This window comes from Perca fluviatilis, chromosome 10 (assembly GCF_010015445.1).
Source record: "Perca fluviatilis chromosome 10, GENO_Pfluv_1.0, whole genome shotgun sequence".
Lineage (NCBI taxonomy): Eukaryota > Metazoa > Chordata > Actinopteri > Perciformes > Percidae > Perca > Perca fluviatilis.
In genome coordinates, this window is record NC_053121.1 from 26476766 (window position 1) to 26498155 (window position 21390).

The 21390-nt window shown below is 40.8% G+C and overlaps 4 protein-coding genes across 5 annotated transcripts in view; 2 read left to right on the forward strand and 2 right to left on the reverse strand.

Annotated features, from left to right (window-relative positions):
• The first annotated feature begins 30 nt into the window (after positions 1-30).
• Positions 31-2095, forward strand: timm8a (translocase of inner mitochondrial membrane 8 homolog A (yeast)). The gene is made up of 2 exons (XM_039813378.1): positions 31-261; positions 1431-2095. The coding sequence occupies exons 1-2, from the start codon at positions 151-153 to the stop codon at positions 1590-1592; spliced, it is 273 nt and encodes a 90-aa protein (XP_039669312.1). The 5' UTR covers positions 31-150; the 3' UTR covers positions 1593-2095.
• Positions 2096-2125: 30 nt separating this feature from the next.
• On the reverse strand, positions 2126-6998 carry zgc:101583 (uncharacterized protein LOC494104 homolog). Of its 2 annotated transcripts, none has more exons than XM_039813375.1 (6): positions 6882-6998; positions 5685-5817; positions 4620-4676; positions 4223-4313; positions 3560-3720; positions 2126-3441 (listed from the first exon to the last, which is right to left on the reverse strand). In XM_039813375.1, exons 2-6 carry the CDS (start codon positions 5815-5817, stop codon positions 2807-2809), a joined length of 1077 nt encoding a protein of 358 aa, XP_039669309.1. In that variant the 5' UTR covers positions 6882-6998; the 3' UTR covers positions 2126-2806. The 2 variants fall into 2 exon arrangements, with proteins under 2 accessions (XP_039669309.1, XP_039669308.1); XM_039813374.1 differs by lacking the exon at positions 6882-6998 and adding an exon at positions 6076-6197.
• Positions 6930-10066, forward strand: mars2 (methionyl-tRNA synthetase 2, mitochondrial). Its single transcript, XM_039813372.1, has 3 exons — positions 6930-7239; positions 7850-8184; positions 8749-10066. Exons 1-3 carry the CDS (start codon positions 6954-6956, stop codon positions 9925-9927), a joined length of 1800 nt encoding a protein of 599 aa, XP_039669306.1. The 5' UTR covers positions 6930-6953; the 3' UTR covers positions 9928-10066.
• A 340-nt stretch (positions 10067-10406) lies between these two features.
• The window catches only part of med12 (mediator complex subunit 12), a 30308-nt gene continuing 19324 nt past the window's right edge, over positions 10407-21390 (reverse strand). The window contains exons 25-42 of the mRNA XM_039813379.1: positions 21015-21151; positions 20239-20418; positions 18883-18954; positions 18638-18798; positions 18259-18420; positions 17855-18056; positions 17516-17625; positions 17241-17376; positions 16615-16764; positions 15844-16209; positions 15575-15716; positions 14731-14945; positions 14398-14472; positions 12983-13212; positions 12610-12772; positions 11922-12197; positions 10921-11002; positions 10407-10814 (exon numbers count right to left, since the gene is read on the reverse strand). Coding sequence (XP_039669313.1) covers positions 10777-10814; positions 10921-11002; positions 11922-12197; positions 12610-12772; positions 12983-13212; positions 14398-14472; positions 14731-14945; positions 15575-15716; positions 15844-16209; positions 16615-16764; positions 17241-17376; positions 17516-17625; positions 17855-18056; positions 18259-18420; positions 18638-18798; positions 18883-18954; positions 20239-20418; positions 21015-21151 — 2897 coding nt within the window. The 3' untranslated portion in view covers positions 10407-10776. The remainder of the gene's footprint in view (positions 10815-10920; positions 11003-11921; positions 12198-12609; positions 12773-12982; positions 13213-14397; positions 14473-14730; positions 14946-15574; positions 15717-15843; positions 16210-16614; positions 16765-17240; positions 17377-17515; positions 17626-17854; positions 18057-18258; positions 18421-18637; positions 18799-18882; positions 18955-20238; positions 20419-21014; positions 21152-21390) is intronic.

Below are 21390 nucleotides of genomic sequence, written 5' to 3' on the forward strand. Positions count from 1 at the left end.
GACGAATGCCGTCAGAGGAACGCGCTCTGTGATTGGTTGAACCACTTCCTGTTTCCTGTCGACCATACATACACGTGAAGGTCAGCAACAGAGCCATAAGGCATTCATAATTGGAAAAATATTGCTCTTTCGATCACTTTTTAGCAAAATATGAACGGCCAGGGAGCGACCGCAGACCCTCAGCTTCAGCAATTCATCGAAATCGAGTCTCAAAAACAACGATTTCAGCAGCTGGTGCATCAAATGACTGAGGTTTGCTGGGTAAGATCAACTTTAAGATATAGCAATGCAGCTCTGCAATTTGCTTTTTACATATTTGTCTACAGCTAGAACTGATAGCTTGTTTGTCTTGTATTGGCATAACAGTTGGAGAAACGTGTTTTGTTTTCCGTGGTCAAATAATTATATTTACAAATGTAGACATTAGGCTACATTTTGGACCCAGAGCACTCCACCCCGGGATTTGGTCATAGCGGTTCCTAAGCAAACCTAATGGGAAAAACAAAGCGTAAATTGTACCTGTTATCAGCTGAAGGTTATCTTGATCTTCAAATGTCTTTGTGACATTAGAGATGTCTACTCTTTCTGCAACGATGAAATGTTTTACGAAACAAACGTTTAACTTTTGTATTTGCCTAGACGACGATGGCCATAACGTTACCCCGCGCCGCGGAGAAGAGTGTAGGTCCACATATTGGATTAACACGTTGGTTTCGTCCATGGCGAACATTTTATCATACCGGCCGGAAAGCAGACATCCTTAAGATCACGAAAATAACCCAACCTTAATATTGATGCCGTTTTCGATCTAATTTCCAAGTTTGGTTTGGAGTGTATCCCCCTCTGTTTGTAATTGTAGAGTAGCGTTTTCCACAAAGTAACGCTCAACTGTAAGATTACCAGTACCTGCTGCACCTAGGGATGGGCATCGTTTGGATTTTAACGATTCTGATTCCAATTCCGATTCTTCCTTTCGATTCCGGTTCTTATCGATTCTCGATTCCGATTCTTTGAGTGGTGGAGTTGAAACGGGTTAGATGCTTATTTCACAAATAAGGGGAAGTTTTATTTTGATTCATAGGTGGGTTGCAGTTTTACAGCTTTTACAATGTAAAATAAAGCCAGACTATAGCTCCGCTTACTGTGCTGCACGGCTCCAACACAACAAGCTGCTACGGAAACCAAAACTTGCGCATATTAAATTTGCAACCTATGATCAGATTTGAAACCAAATCCTCCAAACGATTCCGAACGATTCCAATAAAGAAACGATTCCGATGGAATCGTAATTTTTGAAACGATTCCGATTAGGAATCGGTTCTCGATGCCCAACCCTAGTTACACCACTTGTGCTAAGTGTGTTATACTATTTGTAATATACCTATTTGTATCATCTGTTGCACCTTGCCTGAATTGGTCTCTGTCTCCAGGAGAAATGTATGGATAAACCCGGACCAAAGATGGACTCAAGGACAGATACGTGCTTCGTATACTGCGTGGAGCGATTTATTGACACCAGCCAGTTCATCCTAAACAGGCTGGAACAGACTCAGAAGAGCAAGGGTCCATTCTCTGAGACCATATCAGACTAAAAACTGTCACTGAAAGGACTGACAAGACACATGCACACAGCCCCTCCTCCAAGACGAAGCCGTTTGGTCCTGACACAGTTGTCTGTAAAGAAGTGTCCCTTCAACTGGAAAACAACATTGTTCCTTTTGATACAAGTGCCTCAAATTAACACGATTTATGGATGCAGAAGTCGAGGGCGTCCTCCAAAGTGTGATAGGAGTGTTGCAAAATGCCTAGATCATGGTTTGTTACTAGCAATGACCTCATGTTTGCTTGTCAAGTAACTACTGGTCAAACGGAGCTTGAATGTGTTAATATCCACTGTTGTTAACTAGTGGGTGAAGTTTAGGGGACTGCAGGAAGATGGACACATCTGGGACATTCAGCTTCAGCCAGCTGTTTTTGACAGCCACAAGTACTTCACCACACACGCTGAAATTTAAGAGTACTAACCGATTTCTTAACCGAAGAGAAGAGGCGTGAGATTCTGGACTGTACATATGCAATAAACAATGCCAAATAATTCTGTCTCTTTTGGAAAAGTGTAGTCAAGTCACATTGTAGTTTTGTTTTAATCATCAAACACACAAAAACGTTAGTTACATCAGGTATGTTACAGCTTGGCACATTTTGGGAATTATTCCACACAGGGAAAAAACAATCTTTGGTGCAGTTTGTATATATGCGATATGTCTTATATATGATATTACGGAGTTATTACTCAAACTTGATTGAAATGCATTCAGGCAATTTTTTTTTTTTTTGCTTTCACACTGGTCACAAATCATACATTTGTACAATATATGCTGGAGTTAAAAGTGCAAACCTACAAATAAGGTTATTGTTTCCAGTAACAAGGCATAATCTGTCATGCAGGCTAATATTACACCAATTCATTTTTGTAACTTAATATAGGCCTACTGTTAAAAAAAAAAAAAAAAAAAAATGTAAACAGCAGTGCAACAAACATTCACAATGATAAATTATACTTCTGATTTTTTTTAACTAAAGAGGTCGATGTACTATAATGTTACAACTAAAAATGTAAATGTAATATTAAATTAACATTATGCTTACTTTAGGCAACTTTGTTCATCCAGTGCTGCATTGTGTAAGACTCAAAAGTCAGATTTATTAAACTAACTGTACACACATTGTAAGGCTGTGATGTGCAGTAAAGCTTCAGAATTGCAATTAGCAAATTTTCTCCTTAGTGACAAGGCTATTGGTCCTCCTAAGGAGCTATCTGGTGTGTAGCCCAGCCCCCCTTTGAGTTTACTTCTCTGGGCAGTTTAAGCTCATCCTGTGCTTGCATTTCGTGGTTGGGAAGAGCCACATAAGGCTGTTGCCCCCATTCAAGGCCCTGAGAACCCTTCCTCAGGTAGAGTGGGAGGGAATCACAGCTAAATGTAATGTCCTTGAAAGCATGGAGGAGGAAGATCCCTAAGATGATGGTGAGGAACCCACTAATTGTTCCCACTATTCCATCCGCATTCATCCGCAACCATTCCTTGAAGAGAATGGCTGAGCAGGCCATGACCGATGTGGTGAAGAAGACGTAGTAGATGGGAGTGACTATGGAGGTGTTGAAGATGTCGAGGGCTTTGTTCAGGTAATTGATTTGAACGCTGATGCAGATTATCAGGCATATGACCAAGGACCAGAACAGGGGTTCCTTCAGCACTGCTGTCCCAGCAAACAGCTCCTTAATGCCAATGCCCAGGCCCTTGACACAAGACACAGACAGGGAGCCAATCACAGAGCAGATCAGGATGTAGACCAGCACATTCTTCTGTCCAAAACGTGGAGCCACAGCAAAGATAAGAACCAGGCTGCTTCCAACAACGCACACAGCAAACACAATGAAACCTAGTGGGAGCATTTAAGAATGAGTTAGTACCCTGAAAATAATCTGTCCAACCCTTATCTGGGATTAAATTTTCACAGCATGGTTAATGAGATCACACTGATGAAGGGTTGGTTCTACCTGGGTCTCGGAGTTTCTCAGCCATGGCACTGAGGGAGGCAACCTCCTCTTCTTGCGGGGCATGGATCACCATCACCGTGGAGCCCAAGATGCACAGCAAACAACCAATCTTTCCATGCACGTTCAGCCTCTCATTCAGAAAGTAAGAGGAAAGCACGGCACTGGAAGGAAAAACAAATGATGCAGATACAGAGTAAACACAAATGTTGCTACAGTACTACATATTAAAAAGGATAAGTCAGGTGATATCCTATATTTGTTATTGTCATTAAATATGTGTCACCAGGATTGTGTACATGGGATTTATTTAAAATAAACTACCAGCGCCCATGTTTCTGGTAATGAGCGAACATGTCCCTCAGTGCAACAATGGGGCTCAATTCAGTGTTTTGAATAGGAGGTCTACAACACAGATGAATAAGTTATATCAGGCTTTGGCGATACAGAGCATAGTTTATGTGGGATCAATTTATTGTTGGTTTTGGTCTTTTCATGGGATTTATTGACAATAAGAAAGAATATAGAATATCACCAGACGTTAAGTTTCTGGAGGGCTAGAATTATCTGTATCATACTACGCCAATGTCTGATAAGTCTTGATAACATCAGTGACATAATGGAATAACTGCAAAATGAAACTCTGAATGAAAAAAAGGCAAATACCTTACAAGTACACTCAATGCTCCAAGAGGAGTCACCAGTGTGGCCGGTGCAAATGCATATGCAGCGAAGTTGGCAGCCTCTCCAGTTCCCACTAGAATATAAACATGACAATCAGTGTGTACAAATTCATAGCTGGTGCAGCTGGTCAAAGGTTAATAGATTATTCACTTCCAACCCACATTTGCAAATGTGCTCTATGGAGGAATGTGCACTTCAAAAATATGGTGTGGGTGCTGCATCAACTGCCACATCACCATCAAAAATACCAAACCCACAAAAAAAAACAAAGACCACAATGTTTCTGCACATGGCTGTTAAGGAGTGTCACCAAGTAACAAAAAAACAGCTAACCATGTCACCCATTTTACAGAACTAAGTCTGTAAATCCTTCACTTACTTGAAATCAGTCCTGCCCACCACAGCCATTCCTTCAAGTAAGCATGTCCCCCTTGACCTGTGAGATGCAGAATACAAAGCTGAAGCAGATGCTGTAGTAACAGTTACAGATTTCTCACTTGAAAATAATTCCATACATTCCATAAAATTTTAAATTGGAGGGTCAGTAGCTTCTTTCACCAGGAACACACTTCTTACCAACCTTTCCTTAATCCTAAAAAAAAAAAAAAAGTCCTGTATAGAGTTATTGGCCTTAAATGTCAGGTTTACAGAGACCTTGTGATACTTACATCTCCTGCCAGATCATCTAAAATCCATGTGTCAATCAAGACATACCTTCTTTCCCAGTGATATCTTTAAAGTGCCCTGTATCTTTTACAGTGGTGGAATGTACATTAACTCAAGCACAGTGTTCAAATACTTGTACTTTACTTGAGTATTTTCATGTTATGCTACTTTATACAGTATATACTCGCTAAATTTCAGAAGAAAATACTGTATTTGTAATCTGACAGGCAGTATCTACAGTATAGTTACTTTGCAGATACACATTTTACATGCAAACATATAACCATCTTACAAAACGTGATGTATTGTTGTAGACTAAACTATCTAACAATATATAAAGTAGTGAAAATTAGCTGAAGCTACAACAGTAAACTGTTACTTACATGGTAATGCATCATTACATAAAGATAGAGCTGCAACAATTAGTCAATTAATCAACTGACAGAAAATTAATTTAAAAAAATGATCTAGCTCCAGCTTCTCAAAAGTGATGATCTGACGCTTGCTTTTTTGTAATGTGATTTGTTGGATATAAACAATTAATCCATTCATCAAGAAGATAATGAACAGATTAATCGATAACTAAAATAATTGTCCGTTGCAGATAGTGACAAGGGCAGTTCTGCTGCATAATGAGTACTTTCACATCTGAACATGGCACTTCCATACTGCATACAAATTAGTTAACTAACGATAACTTCTTGGATTTGTGTATTTCTTCCACCACTGACCTGTTAAGTTTGCTTCTAAGTTTTAATTTTGATAAAGCTTACAGTACCTGCTCGCATTGAACCCTTGCTGGCCAATCGCAGCAAGCCTTTCTTCTTTAAGATGAAACTTGAACCGATAAAAGCACTGGAGCTCACAGCCAGAGACAGACCGATGTAGAAGTCCAAACGGTTAACTTCCATCTGAAATAAAGGAGAACACAAAATTAGCTACATTTCTGTGTGTACTTGGCTAGCTAAAGATCTGAACTTTTCATTAGTTGTTACACCCCATGTTTAACATCACATGATAGGCGGACTCTCTCTCTCTCTCTACTGAGACGATGTTGAAATTAGCTTTTTAAACGGCTAGAGATAACAAGACATTGATATCTTACGACTTCCCTAACTTAATTATGATTTAGTTAAGTAGAAAACACTTTTACTGACGCTTAAACTTACAGTTTGTAAAAGGTTTTACATCAGTTGTCACGTCAACGTCGTAATCTGACGTCAGGAAAGTGTAGCAGCTGATTGGTTGGCCGCGTGGATGTGGAATGTATGTGGTTGGCATACTGTCTATGGTGGTTGGCCGTCACCCCGGAAATTGGGAGAGGCTTTTTTTTCCCTTAGCCCTTTTTATAGCCCTACCATCTAGTATTTTATATACTTCAGATCATGTCTAATAACCTTGGAGATTGGGAAGTTTCTTCTTTCCCAACAAAAGTTATATCAAATATTTTCTAAACCGTCTATGTTTATATGTCACTCCCCTGTTCTCCAATTCTTCTACTATTCCAATAAAGTTATTAGAAAAAAAAAGAGGCTTCCCTACAGCCACGGGCTTTTCCCATTGACAGTATCTGGCTTCTCCTGTAAACAATCTGCTGCTTGCCTTGTCAGAGAAGTCAAGATAGATTTAAAATCTGAAAAAGGTAAATATAACCGATACCTTCGGCAGGACGTTGCAAAGAACGCCCTCGCCATCTGCTTGGTGGTTGGTGTTCGTTGCACTATATGCAGCATTTTGATTGGACAAGTTTATAGAAACCGGAAGAAGAGCTAACCTTGACAAGCGACAAAAACACGTGCTGCTGGATGAAGGAATTAATCTTTCAATTCAATGGTTCTTGCCAATTTAATGGATAACATTTAAAAGGATCACCCTAAGCTCTTCCATTATTTTGCGATAGTAACTGCGTTTCTCCGCTTTTATTTGTCTGTGTGCGGAAACTTAATATTTTAGCTAGCTCATTGACAGCACTTACCAAAGCATTACTGCACTCCCTGGACTAATATCGTTTAGTTGTCTTCTTGTGGGCATCGCCTGCTATCCAAGGATGAGGACCCCTTTTCGGTTTGTCACCAGAAGCTGTAAGGCTGTTCACAGACTGCAACAAAGCTCATTTCTCTCTCCAATTTCAGCTGTGTCGAGTCATCAGAGGATTGCTGTGTTGAGAAACACGAGCACCTATTTCTGCAAAGAAGACAGGAGTTACTACATTACCACTCCCATCTTCTATGTCAATGCTTCTCCTCATTTAGGACACTTGTATTCAGCTGTGATTGCTGACTGCTTACACAGGTACAAGCTACTTCAGGGCTTCAACTCAAAGTTTGCAACAGGTAAATCCTAACCAAAATATACAAAGTTTAGTTGCAATCCCACAAAACGATAAACAACACATTTTAAGTCAGAGGAACCTGAATTGTCATAACAACCAGTGAATTGTATGGCACAAAATTCCCTCTTTACTTCATATACGGACAACATTATTATTATTATTGTCCTTAGTAATCTTTACAAGGTGGATACACTTAATGCCCATTTAAAAACACCTGTCAGAGCATGCCATTGGACTTCATATTCAGTTAAGGAAAGTTACGATAAAAACTATAAAAACTGTATGCATGTTCTGGTTATTGGTTGCAAGTGGTTTCCACAGTCTAGGAACTGAGGTTTTTCCTCCTTTACATTGTAGTCATTAAAGGTTACACTAGACATCTGTGCACATACATATCATGTATGTAAATATGGCATTCCTAATAAAAGTGATGACAGTAGTTGCTGGTTCCAGATTCTCAAATATGACATTTTTTATGTTTATATATGTCTTATATCATTCAATATCTTTGGGTTTTGGACTGTTGGTTGGACAATTTGAAGACATCATCTTGGGGTCTGGTAAATATGGATAATAATTATTATAATACACCCTATTATTTTGCATTTCAGGCACAGATGAACATGGCTTGAAAATCCAACAAGCTGCTGAAGCTGCAGGAAAAGATCCCCTGACTTTCTGCACTGATGTATCTGAGAGATTCAAACATCTCTTCAACAGCTGCAACATATCATATACAGACTACATAAGAACCACTGAGCAGGCACACTGTCAGGCTGTAAAGCATTTCTGGTCAGTCCTCTGCAACAAAGGGCTCATCTACAAGGGGAGTTATGAAGGCTGGTACTCCACCCAAGATGAAAGCTTCCTAACAGCGTCGCAGGTGGGCGATGCTTGGGACTCATCAGGGAAGGAGATCAAAGTATCCCTGGAGAGTGGCCACAAGGTAATTCAATCAAAATTGGAGAAAAGTGTGATTTAGTCCAGACGGATGAGTGCAAACTTCACTCCACTGATTTTACCCATTTAGGTCTTGTAAGGGTTATATCATTTTAAGATTAATCATTTATAACAGAGTGGTGGCATGGGGTTGGAAAGACATGGTTGTTTACATGGCAGAAAGGGTCTAACAAAAAGGTGTCATTGAGTTGCATTATGGCACACGTAGAATGTAGTGTTATTTTGTTTTTAGGGACTAAAACTCAGGATATCTGACTCTGATGCCATGATTTTGAGCAGTATTGTTTTTAATCCGTCTCTCAAGTTCCTAAACTTTATGAAAGTACTATAAACTAGCCTGGCTCTGGCCAAAGCTTAAAAATCTGCTGACCAGCACCTCTAAAGCTCACTAATTAAAATGGTTTTGATCATCTCACCTACAGTAACTCTTGCCAAGAAAGTAAGCGTTCTTTCCAAAATGTGAAGCTATTCCTTGAAGCATCACACCTACACAGCTTGTGCAGTTTTACTTCGTCAACATAAGTGCAATCAAATCTCCACTATTTTGCAGGTGGAGTGGATGAAAGAGGAGAACTACATGTTCCGTCTGTCTGCATTTCGGTCTCAGCTGCTTGACTGGCTCAGAGGAAATCCCCGGGCCATACAGCCTGAGCGTTTCTACCAGGCTGTCATCCAGTGGCTGCAGGAGGACCTTCCTGACCTGTCAGTCTCCCGCCAGAGAAGCCGCCTTCAGTGGGGCATCCCAGTCCCGGGTGATGCTGAACAAACCATCTATGTGTGGCTAGATGCTCTGGTGAACTACCTTACAGTAGCTGGCTATCCAGATAAATGCAGCCAATGGTGGAACGTAGCCCACCACATTGTAGGAAAGGACATCTTAAAATTTCACGCCATCTACTGGCCAGCTTTTCTTCTAGGAGCTGGACTGCCGCTGCCACAGACGATATATGTGCACTCTCACTGGACAGTAGGAGGAAAGAAGATGTCTAAAAGTTTGGGTAATGTGGTGGATCCTCTTGTACGCTCACAGATGTTCACAACGGATGGTATGAGGTACTTTCTTCTGCGTCAGGGTGTCCCAGACTCAGACTGCGATTACACAGACAACAAAGTTATCAAGCTGCTCAATGCAGAGCTTGCTGACTCTCTGGGTGGTCTGCTGAATCGCTGCACCGCTCCAGCTCTTAACCCAGCTCAGGTCTACCCCTCTTTCTGCCCTCAGTCCTTCCCAAGTCAACATGGAGGCAGGGCTGTGGTTGAAGACTACAACATGTTGGATGCTGTGAAAAATCTCCCTGCTGTGGTCGAGCAGCACTATGAAAGCATGCATGTATACAAAGCTCTGGAGGCCATCAGTGCCTGTGTGAGGCAGACCAACGGGTTTGTTCAGCGCCATGCCCCTTGGAAGCTGGATAGGAGGGACAGTAAAGACCAGCACTGGCTAGACACAATCATACATGTCTCCCTTGAATGCCTGAGGATTTATGGCACACTCCTCCAGCCAATAGTGCCAGAGATTTCTAACAAGCTGCTGTCAAGACTCGGGGTGCAACCAGGCGAGAGGAGCTGGGTGGATGTGAATTTCCTGCCAAGGTATCAAGGAATGGACTGTCCCTTTGAAGGGAGAGCGCTAGGATCGGACTCTGGAGTGCTTTTTAGTCGCTTGGAAAGTCAGAATATAGATAAACAAAAACCTAAAAAAACAAAAAAGGCAGAACATTTGAAATGAAGTTTTTTGTTTCCTGTACTGTGTTTCATTGACATCTTTTTCACTGTTAGTTTTGCTGTAAACTGTCAGGGCGTCATTAATGTTATTTGTAACACCTGTGCTTTTTCTTATAAAGTCAAGTCAAAATGCCTGCATTGAATAACACCTATTGTAGTAAGGTTACAGACAGTCAGTAATGCCATGCTAAATTACGACAGACTGAAAGTACAAGTGAAAAAGTTGTTTTATCACTACAGTAATAAGTCGGAGGAAAAATGTCAATCACATCTCAAAAGATGTAAAAGTTACTCAAAACACAAGCAACTATAACTTAGCATTAGGAGACTTTGACCATGCCACTTGAAACTGATGTTAGGGATTTCTTTTGCATGACAGCAGCAGTTTGGGGATCAAAGGATTTGCGCTATCACTTGCTCATGAAAGATTTCATTGACAGTTTTTAAATACAGTATACAGGCAACCAACACAAGTACAAGACATAAAAACTGACATGATTTTTTAATGAGAAATACACGAAACTGAAAAAATTGTACAAATTGAAATAAAATAAAAAAATTGCATTATTCTTATAATTTCTTGTACTTTTTTTACATAGACGTTTCCATTATTACCTGTTTACTTCAGAGCAGTATCCCTCATTTGATAATCCATAATTACATAACTGAAGTCAAGCTATTTTGTGATCGTTGCCTCACTGGTTCATTGTTTGGTGGTCCTTTTGTGCCTTGAACAGTCTCCCCTTCTAACAGCCTACATGGGACTGGACACATTCATCAGCCAATCTACAGAGCTGGGCCTCCCCACATAATGAGGGCCTATTCTTCAAACACTATATATAAACAAGCACGATCAGTAATATGAATTGGTGCTCTGTCCTGGTTGTGTATCTGAAAAGAGGAGGAAAGTTTCATTATAAACATGAAATTTGTTGTTCACCATTACACAGAGATGGAAACAATGACAACACATAAATGGGGAAAGTTTCTGACTCACTTGAAAGTTGCTGTTGCAGCTGTCTGACCAGAGCTGCAGTCTGCTGCTGCTGTTGAGTCTGCTGCATTCCCTGTCGTGGAAACTAAAATAGAGATACACACATCGTTATTATACGAATTTCTGATGTTTTATCCCATTACCTACTAGTTTTATATACTTAAAATTACTACCAATCATTTTAAAAAATGCATACCAAGTTTTTAGATTTATTCCTGACATTTTAGGCGGCCAATGAAGTTCATTTATTTTAGCACGCTATGAGAATTTAGTTTTCACCAAACCTATAATGGCAACGATGTCTGCAATTTCAAGAGTTAGCTACCAATACAATCTTCATTTACAAGCTATATATGATGACTTTTATTATTTTATTTTTATTTTTTTTAAAGTAGCTGTTTTATTTCTGTCAGAATGTCTTGAATGCACTAACAGGGAGCTTAAAATGATCCCAATACAGTCAATGACTGTAACTAAAGGCATTTGTTGTTCAACTTTTAAATCTCTGCAAGTCGATTTTTAAGTACTGAAATAAATGGCAACTGGTGGCTCCCTAGATTACATTAGTATTTCTATAATAACACTGGCAGATAGAAATCCGGTACCGAATACAATACTTTTTAGGCACTGACCTAAAAAAAGTATTGTGCATTAAAAAATACCTCGTCATTCAATACCCGATTTCAATTCCTAAGGAGGAAACTCAAATTACAGTCAGTGAGCCAATAAGCATGCAGCATGCTTCTACCAAGATCTAATAATGTTTGTGTTTTAGCGTTACACATCGAAGAGGCAGGCAGGAAAAACTCTACGTTAGGCACAGAGATGGGGCTTACGTGGTAGAAGCTTAAAAATAAATAAGATTTGTGCTGTAATGTGTAACGTTGTAATTTCTTTTTGTTTTATGAAATTGGTAGTTGAAAAAAGTATCGCTTAGAAACCAGTATCAAAGTCCCGGTAATGATACCCAGCCCTAGGCCCCCTGTCACCTAGACTGGACCTACCATGGGTTGCTGGGGGGGCAGTGGCTGCATGCCCAGGCCCTGATTCTGTTGCTGGCCTGGTGGTGGCACCGCTGACACCTGCTGCTGCTGCTGTTGCTGTTGTTGCTGTGGAACTTGCTGTTGAGGAGGAACCTGCTGGGGCTGGACCTGCTGCTGCTGTTGTTGCTGCTGCTGCTGCTGCTGCTGCTGCTGTTGCTGCTGCTGTTGTTGTTGTTGTTGTTGCTGTTGTTGTTGTTGTTGCTGTTGTTGCTGTTGTTGCTGTTGAACTTGTTGGGCCTGGAAAGAAATAATGCGTTTGAGGCACAGACTTTTGTTTTGTACCTTTGGTAAAGCACTGTTAAATGAATGTTTTTTTCTATTGGAAAACACTGGGTAGCTTCAGTTTTACACAATTTAAAAACGTGCACACAAACAGCCCCCTATTCCACTTTGCAAATTACTCATAAAATTAAATTAACTTGGGTGCCCGGATAGCTCAGTTGGTAGAGCGGGCGCCCATATATAGAGGTTTACTCCTCGATGCAGCAGCAGTTCTGCGGCCCTTTGCTGCATGTCATTCCCCCCTTTCTCTCCCCCTTAATGTCTTCAGCTGTCCTGTCAAAATAAAGGCCGAAAATGCCCTAAAAAAATTAAATAAACTCAGCCAAAACATAGACCTGGATAAACTAATGATGGTCGAGTAACATACTCTGAGTGCTTGTTGTCGGAGGTACTGCTGCTGCTGTGCTGCCTGTTGCTGCTGCTGTTCTGCCAGCATCTGGTTGGGCCTCAAGCCTGGATGGACACCCTGGCCTCCCATGTGACTGAGACCATGCATGATGGGATTCTGCTGGAGAGGCTGGTGGGCAAACCTGAGGTTTACAGGATGGGAAGAAGACGTATGGTTAGCAATTTTTTTTAATTTTTTTTTTTATAGTTAACATGAAATCAATGACAAAAACTTTGTAACGTAAACAAAACACAGTAACCGTTATGATAATGTCGATCTTTCTGCAATTGGACTTTTAAATGCTACTGAGCAGCTAACAAAGCAGCAGCCTTCCTTGCTACACAATACTGACCTCTGTGTGTTCTGCATATTGTGTGCGTAGCCTGGAGCCTGCTGGTGAACATAACCACTGGGCCTTTGCTGCATTTGCCTAAGAGGATCTACCACAACCGGGTTGGCTCCAGGATGGGTGCCCTGGAAGTTTTGGTTCCCGTAGGAGGAGGGAACTATACCACCACCTTGGGACGGATGCTGCTGCATCCCCATGTGTGATCCGTATGTGGTATAGCCCTGAGATATGTTCTAAACCAACAGAGACAATGTTATCATTAAAACCAAGACAGAGAAGGAGACTATTCTTGATGAATTGATAGTGTCAGGATTATTTATGTAGTAAACCCAAACAAGCCAGGAGGCCTGTACTACGAATCAAGATCAACATGCCCTGGATTTATTTCACTTACCCGGCCTCACCTAACCTAACAACTGCGGTCCCGCATAAGCTGTGTCAGGACGGTGGTTAAAAACTAGTTCAATCAACCCAGGGTTTCCCAATCCAGCTACGCGCCTGTTCACATTTGCACAACATGACCAATCGCAAACTCTCTAATCAAATCAACCAATCAAAATCTACCAGAGCCACATATTTTACATAAGAAGAGCAAACTATAATTCTACATAAATATGAAGAACACAGACACGGTTTTACAGGCAAAAAGCAATACAGTCGCTGCTTCCTAAAACAGGAAGGAAAGCTGGCAAAAAAATATCCGCTTATCTTAAATAACGCTTATCAATAGCACTCCCCATCAGTCAGGCACAAGATCTGACCATAATTACACTTGTGGTTTCCATAAATTGTCGTTGCTGTAGCCTATTATTTTAGTTTCAACCCTGGCAGTGGCAAGCGATCGTGATAGCAAATAAATATATAAAAACATAATTCAAACCGATGTGCGCATTGGCAACACACGGCTCAAGAAGCCGACAAATAGCAGATATGTAATTCCCTCCCATTCAAATCTATATATTTCATAAAAATACCCATCAGGGAATGTTAACAGGGTTGTCGGTCTCTAAATGTTTCAACCTCTCTCTCTCTCTCTCTCTCTCTCTCCTAAGAACGGTGACGAGTATTGATTGGTCAGTAGGCAGTGCTTTTACACCGGTTGATCTCTAGTACCCCGGCGATTGAACCCGGTAACAAGTGATCCACCATCGTGATACACAAAACCCTGGGTTGTTACCTTGTTAACGCCAAGTACAGGCCTCAGGTAAGTGCACATGTGTGAACATATAAAGTTAAGGTATTTCTGTGTGGATGGCGAACATTCAGAAAATTATCAAAAAAAATAAATGGTGCCATGGAGAACGGAATTCAGTTAGCTTTTTAAAAATTCTTCAGAATTAGTGTGTATAAATAAAAGATGTCAGGTGACAAATGCATTTCTTAGAAAAACAAAAGCTAAGCAACAAAAATAGACATACCTGAGATGCCTGCATTGAAGTATATGGTTGGTTAGGTGTTATTTGTCTAATCTGCTGCCCCATCATGCTCTGATTCTGAAAAGAGAAACAACAGGTCAGCAAATAGCAAAGATTCAAAGTCCTCTACCAGGAGTAAAAGAAGATTCTTAGTACCGATTTTATTGGTATTAACTGTTCAATTTAAAACAACCATATCATTCTTCATTCATTAGCATCAGCAATCAAACAGATAACCAACTATCCTAATTCTGCTTCATTTTACTAACTACTGCTTTTGGTCAACTCTACCTGGCTAAAAGGGGTAGCTTGACCTGTCAGTGCAGACTGACTCACCAGTCTGACCTGTAGCTGCTGCCGCAGTATCTGGCCCTGTGGCATGGTAGGCTGGGGCTTATAACCCATTGGGTATTGCTTGTCCATTCCCATCATGCCAGGCATGCTTCCCTGCATACCGGGCATCATGCCTGGGTAGTTGGGCCGGGTGGGCATCATTTTGTTCATCTGTGGGTTGCGGGCAGGTCTGTATGGAGGTTCTAAACCCGGACCTCCTGTGGAAAGAGAAAGGATGTAAGCCACAATTAGAGCTGTAACAATTCCAAATTTTGCTATAATGGTCTCTTTCAGGCAAATTTTAAAATATCTATTCATTTCTTATTTTTTTTTAAAACAAATTAAAGTTTTGAATGAATTCCAGGATAAATCTTTTGTTATATATCACCGTTATGTGACCCACATAATGTAGTAACACAAATACACAGCCTATAAATTAAACCACTCCTCTTTATTATCACACTCTTTTTTTTTTTATCCCCACTTGTCATGTTTGTTGCCATGAACGTGTATAGGGTCAAGTGCCAACAACGAACAATTGAAATATTAATACAAATATATAGTCCGACCAATAATCACTTATATAATTACAATATGGCATATCTAAACAAAATCAACAATTACCATACGTTTTAAGACCTTAGCTAATGTTAGCAATTAATAGTGATTATACAAAGAAACCGCGATTATGTAAAAAAATAAATAAAAATTGACAATTATGTAGCAATTGTTACAGGCCTAACCAGAATCCCAGATGGTATTTTGTTGTTCCAACCATAGCAAAGCTGTTGATGAGTGCTGATACTGACGAAGACGATGACGATGAGAGAATATGCCATGAACTGACCTGGAGGTAGAGGCTGGTTCTGTGTGTACATGCTCATGGTCTGCTGGCTGTACGGTAGCCTGCCATATGGGTGGTTCTGCATCAGCTCAGGTGGCATATTAGCCCCATAGGTCACACCGCCGGGTGTACGGTTCACATAGTCCTAGTGAGAAGAAGGGGACATTTATAACTTTTAAAAATCGGATTCATGTCCAGGAAACAAACATATAAAGAATGCTTGTCAGTGAACTTGTATTTTTCTAAAATCATAAATTATAGAAATAACTGACCTCTGTCTTGGCCGTCGGAGCTTTCTTCTTCTGTTTGGTTTTCTTCTTGTTTGATTCAGAGGGCACAGCGGGCACACTCTTCTCTGGCTTCACTGCCTCCATCATCTTCTTCTCTGGTTCCTGGGAGACGGGTGTCAGGGGCTCCTCCTCTTCAGGGGGCAGGGGGAGCGGCTCCAGATAATAGCTGCGAGGTTTGGGCTTCAGGTGGGTGTGGTAGAGCAGAAAACGCTGCTGCTCCTCGAATTTGGTGACCTTGCGGTCTACGCGCACTGTACCGAACCAGCCCCAAGACAGAGGGGCGGAGTGTTTGAGACCCTCAAAGACATCCCAGGGAGAAATCTTCTGTTTGGTTGATACTTGAAGGCCCTGATGGCAAAGAGACACAGAACTATTTTTTTAACTCAAGATCAGCATGTGTAGATAATGTTTTTCCTGTTTGTTAATGAGAAGAAAAAAAATCCTAACTGCAAACAACCTATAATACTGGCGATGGTTTATTGCATATGGTTTGTCTACCCTTGAACGAGAGAAAGAGAAGTTACGGTTTTGCTGTAGCTTAATAACGTCTCTTTACAAGCTGCATTATTTTTCTCCCACTCAATTACTTTATATTATGGTACTGTGTAAACTTCTTTATTTTATGTATCCGATTTTGAAGATCCAGTTTGAGTATACTTCTACTAGACGAATAACACCCCAGTTTGACTCTGTGATAAAGAAATGTGTGCAACTTAATGTCAAGTTATATCAGCGGGTTAGAAAACGACATACCTCCTTCTCAAATCCAGCAATCTTGTTACCCTTTGTGTCTATTAGTGAGCCCTGCGGTTCACAGGTTATGACATCGCGGGTTTGCTTGGGCAGCGGCAGAAGCTGTCGAACCTTTTCCAAACTTTCTGATTGCCGATCCCCGAGCTCTTTCTATGGAAATCAAATGGGTACACGGTGATTATGAAAGGTTAACGAAAAGCCACTCTTTACAAGGACCCAGAGAAGTTTTTGCCTCAATTCTACATTATTAGAGCATATTATTGAAAATCTTTGCTTGCGTGCAAAGTAATCAGCTAATCAAGGCAGATTTAGTTAAAATAAACCATGACTATTTCTTTATTTAAGTGTAAAATTCTTTTGCACACTAGGTGACAGTGCTATCGCTTTATTTTGTTACCCTGATACTGTCGTGGTCGGTCACATTTTTAGCCCAAGCACAGGCTTTTTTAGGTGCCCCTTTCTTACTTAAAAAAAGAAAGAATAAAAAGCTAATGGCCCTAGGACTTAAAACCAACAAAACCAAGTTGACAACTTCAATATGAATACAGGGAAAATACTGCATCTTAAAAGTAGGAGCACATCTTCAGACACCCTGGCTATGGGTGAGAAAGGTGTGCTGTTCTTACCCTGAGCTTCTTGACCAGGTTCATATAGGCTCTCTTATTCTCCTCCATGCTGCCCTGAGAGATACTGGACATGTCAGCAGCCAGTGTGCCGTTAATCAGGACACTTAACATGTCCAACACTGTTGTGAAAAGCTCACTGTTGGAAAGAAGCAAACATAGTTGCTAGGCAGATTAAGTGACAGATCATTTTCATTTCAGCTCAGAAATAATAACGGTAAGTGTCCAATTAGAGGAATACTGTGTGGAATGGGGTTTCCTATTTCGTCAACACTCACTTATTGGACTGCATGTCCACTGTGCCGCTGCTGATGATGTCAAGAAGTAGTACCGCCCACTCAGTGGTCTGCTGGGTGCTGCGCTGCACCGTGTCAAACATGCCACCCACCTTGTTAGGAAAAGTAAAAAATACTGTTAGAACAGAAACGGGCCTCAGTTCAGAAAGTTAATTATAAGACTTAGACAATATTCACAACATTCTGCTGGGTCTTGGTGATAAAAAAACAAGAACTAAAAGCCACAACCTGTACCCACAAGGGTCATTTTTAACTTTATAAATGTATATAGCCAGGGATGCTGTGCTGTAAAGCTGGTTGTGGTGATCAAGAAGTTCTTACAAGATTCAGTCGAAGTTTTAGAGCCTCATGCATCATTTGCTTTGCCTTGCAGTCATCCTGGTACTGGTCTTCTCTCCAGTTGGTAACAATTTGCTGCACTTGGCTGTAGAGGGAGGTGAGAAGGCCTTCCCTCTGTTCATCCTGCCCCTTCAAGCAGGTCAGCACCAAAGACAAGAATGGCTGCTGGCTCAGCAGAGACATGCTGAGGAGGGAAGAATTTAAATTGAATAAAAGAAGAAATCTTGTTCCGATGGCTATGGTTTCCATAGACCGTAAGAGTGGCAGAAAATGAAAATGCCCATTCTGCCGTACAGTTTTTCAGATGCTAGCAAAAGGATTTTCACTTTGTAGAACTACTAGATTAAATCTAATTTATTCCATTTTCGAAGAAACACGCCACTTACCTTTTCTGTTTCTGCCTGTCCCTTTCCTTGCGTGAGGAAGAGCCCAGGTGCTGTCCTTTCTCCAGCTCCTCTCCTGCTGCCTTCAGTACATGGCCCTGAACTGAGGTGGGCAGCTTGGCTATCAGCGGAGCCACCAGCCACACACCTGACCGCTCTGATGAGCTGCAACACACAGTGCAAACAAAAAATGTTAGATTTTAACATCACTAAGCATAAACCAAAAAAAGGAAAACAAATGTTTATTTAAGGCTAAAGGCTTATCGTTTGAGCCTTAAAGATGTAGGAGATAATAAATGTACATATTTGTATCCTACAAAATTCAACGCAAAGAAAACTGTATGAGAAAAAGCCCTTAAAAAGGAGACCGAAAGATACAAACCTTAATATTGGCTTCATCTTGCTGGTGGTGCTGTTGTTGTTGGATGCGGAGCCACCTTGTGCCGCTGCTCCATTCCCTGAGGGGTTACTGTTCAGCTCAGCTGATTTCTGAAACACCTCTATGGTGGCCTTGGCTATGTTCTCCAAGAGCGAGTAGAGCTCCTATTGGAAAATAAATGAGGAACATTGAGATCAATTTGACAAAGACAATAAAAAAAAAATTATGCACCGAAAACAGCAACTTACATTGTTTGTGCTCTGTTTGATCATCAGCTGCAGCTCCAGGGACGACTGTCTCATCGTCCATTGGTCCATGTTCTATGAAAGAGAAAAAAAAAAATACTGTTAGTCATATACATTTTTATTTTTTCTTGCACAGTTCATGACACTGGTGATACATTACTTAACCCCTGATATAGCCAACAGAGGGCAGCAAAACCTAGCTCTGAGACAAGAAGAACAACTTACAGTTGTATTGCTTGTTCAATGACTGAGTTACACAAACTAACGGATTTATTGGACTGTATTTCCTGTGTAAAATCGTGGCTTGCTAGTAATTGCCTCCAATTAAATGCGAAAAAGACTGAAACCCTGATTGTAGCCGCTGACAACAAAATTTCATCAATCATCCAACATCTTGGTTCTCTGAGCTCCACTGTCCAGTCGAGCATTAGAAATCTTGGTGTCTGGTTTGATCACTCAATGTCTTTGGACTGCCATTCAAGACTTCTGGTCAGAAATTGTTTCTATTATCTAAGAAATATTGCAAAATTGAGGACAATTTTAACAGACTCTGACCTTGAGATGGTTATTCATGCTTTTATCTCTTCACGTTTAGATTATTGTAACTCTCTTTTTATTTTTCTTAACAAATCTGCTGTAAATCGTCTTCAAATGGTTCAAAATGCTGCGGCAAGGCTTTAACAGGATCTGGCAGGACACACATCAATCCCATTTTGTCCTCCCTACATTGGTTACCTATTAAATTCCGTATTGAATTTAAAATATTGGTTTTAACTTTTAGAGCTTTAAATGGTCTGGCCCCAGAATACATTGCTGACTTGTTACGCTCATACTCCCCAGGCCGTGCCCTTCGATCAGCAGGCCAATGGTCCCAAAGACTCGCTATAAAACACGGGGAGACCTGTCCTTCGAGGCTGTAGCCCCCAGACTCTGGAACGCCTTGCCCTTGCTCCTCCGTGTGGCTGACTCTGTTGATTCTTTTAAAAGACAACTCAAGACACTGTTATTTAAACAAGCTTTTAGTTGATTGGGCTTAATTTATCTTTGACTTTTTAAATGTTTTATCCTCATCCAATGTATTTCAATGTGGTTGTACCTTGTGAAGCACTTTGTGATTTTCATCTGTGAAAAGCGCTCTATAAATAAACTTTACTTACCTACTTTACTTACTTAATAGCAGATTACAGACGAGTTATTATTTTTGAGAGAATGATCAAAGAAGGTCAAGACCTACCCACTTGTTCTTAAAACCTATTAATGTGGGATATACTATTTGATCCAAAGAATCTTCAGAGAGACAGAAGTAAAAATAAAATAAAAATAAAAATAAGACTATGTGAATGTCTGTGTATTCTCGACCTGTAGAATGCGTTTGATGCGCTGCCTCTGAGGGTTGTCACCATCATCACTGTCCAGCTGGCGATGTGGGTAGCAAATAAGCTGGAGCAGCCGCTGGGCCTGAATGTTTACCAGAACCGGGTCCTGGAGGGCACTGCTGTCCTCAGACAGAGACTTCAGGCAGCGCTCTCCTACCCATTCCTGCAAGGCAAAACAAGAGGGGAAGCAGGGGAAGAGGGAACATATGGCAGAGTTGGAAATGTGACAGAGGTCAATAACTTCAGTGATCCTTAAGCTTAAGTACCAGTATCATAAACTCATGCAAAACTAAACTAGAGTTGGGTGGGTAGTGATGAAAACAAGGCAAGGGACATTTCTCAAGAACAGAACTGCAAATGGCAGAAAATGTGTTTGAAGTCGCTTGAGGTCTCAGAGCATGTCCGGCCCTCTGAGCTACTGCCAGCTCTCTCTCTGGCCTTCATATCTAAGTGGCATAAGTGACATCTGGTGCAGAAAATGATCTCATTCAAGCTTTTTATGCATCTTTGGCTTAATGCATTAACAAATAGCTCAGAAAAGCATGAGCGTGAATGTGAGCAAAAATAGAAACTTCTTTGTTTATGTGCTTCCCACAAAAGACAGAAAGACAACATCGCTGATTATACTGAACATAAAAAGAAAGCCTCCATGCATAGCTCTGCGCAGTTGTTTCAGACATTTTTCCCATTTCACACTGACTGTGTGGGTTGATTTCATTGCTTTCATGTCATTCAACTCATTTTAACTTATATCCTCACCTGCTGGCAGATCGTCTTCAGAACATACTTTGCATATACATCCAAGCTGGCCGTTTCTATGGAGACATTGCGCCCCTCAGATATGTCGTCGAGGCCAGCAGGGTGTGACAGTCCTGAGCCTCTTAGCTCAGCATCACCTAAAACAACATGGAGGGACCAGTTAAATCTCTCAGTGTTTCCTATACATGAGGTAACTGAGACTAAGATGAAGCAGAACACCTAACCTTGTTCTGATCATTGTAAATTTTTTTCAGTCCTTCCAGAAAAATGCTGAGTTTTTTTGTGATTGTTTCGGGCAAAAATACTTGATTATGCGGCACGTTTTCTTAAAAAATGGGATATTTATGCAATTTTATGCAATGAAATTGCGGGAACT

What these genes read in the sequence shown, in the direction of transcription:
- timm8a (XM_039813378.1), top strand. Translation starts at nt 151, where the DNA reads ATGAACGGCCAGGGAGCGACCGCAGACCCTCAGCTTCAGCAATTCATC. An exon ending in AAATGACTGAGGTTTGCTGG is followed by an intron (nt 262 to 1,430) that starts GTAAGATCAACT and finishes CTCTGTCTCCAG; the next exon opens with GAGAAATGTATGGATAAACC.
- zgc:101583 (XM_039813375.1), bottom strand. Translation starts at nt 5,817, where the DNA reads ATGGAAGTTAACCGTTTGGACTTCTACATCGGTCTGTCTCTGGCTGTG. An exon ending in GTGGGCAGGACTGATTTCAA is followed by an intron (nt 4,314 to 4,619) that starts GTAAGTGAAGGA and finishes TTTATATTCTAG; the next exon opens with TGGGAACTGGAGAGGCTGCC. An exon ending in GCATTGAGTGTACTTGTAAG is followed by an intron (nt 3,721 to 4,222) that starts GTATTTGCCTTT and finishes TTTTCCTTCCAG; the next exon opens with TGCCGTGCTTTCCTCTTACT.
- mars2 (XM_039813372.1), top strand. Translation starts at nt 6,954, where the DNA reads ATGAGGACCCCTTTTCGGTTTGTCACCAGAAGCTGTAAGGCTGTTCAC. An exon ending in CAACTCAAAGTTTGCAACAG is followed by an intron (nt 7,240 to 7,849) that starts GTAAATCCTAAC and finishes TTTGCATTTCAG; the next exon opens with GCACAGATGAACATGGCTTG. An exon ending in CCCTGGAGAGTGGCCACAAG is followed by an intron (nt 8,185 to 8,748) that starts GTAATTCAATCA and finishes ACTATTTTGCAG; the next exon opens with GTGGAGTGGATGAAAGAGGA.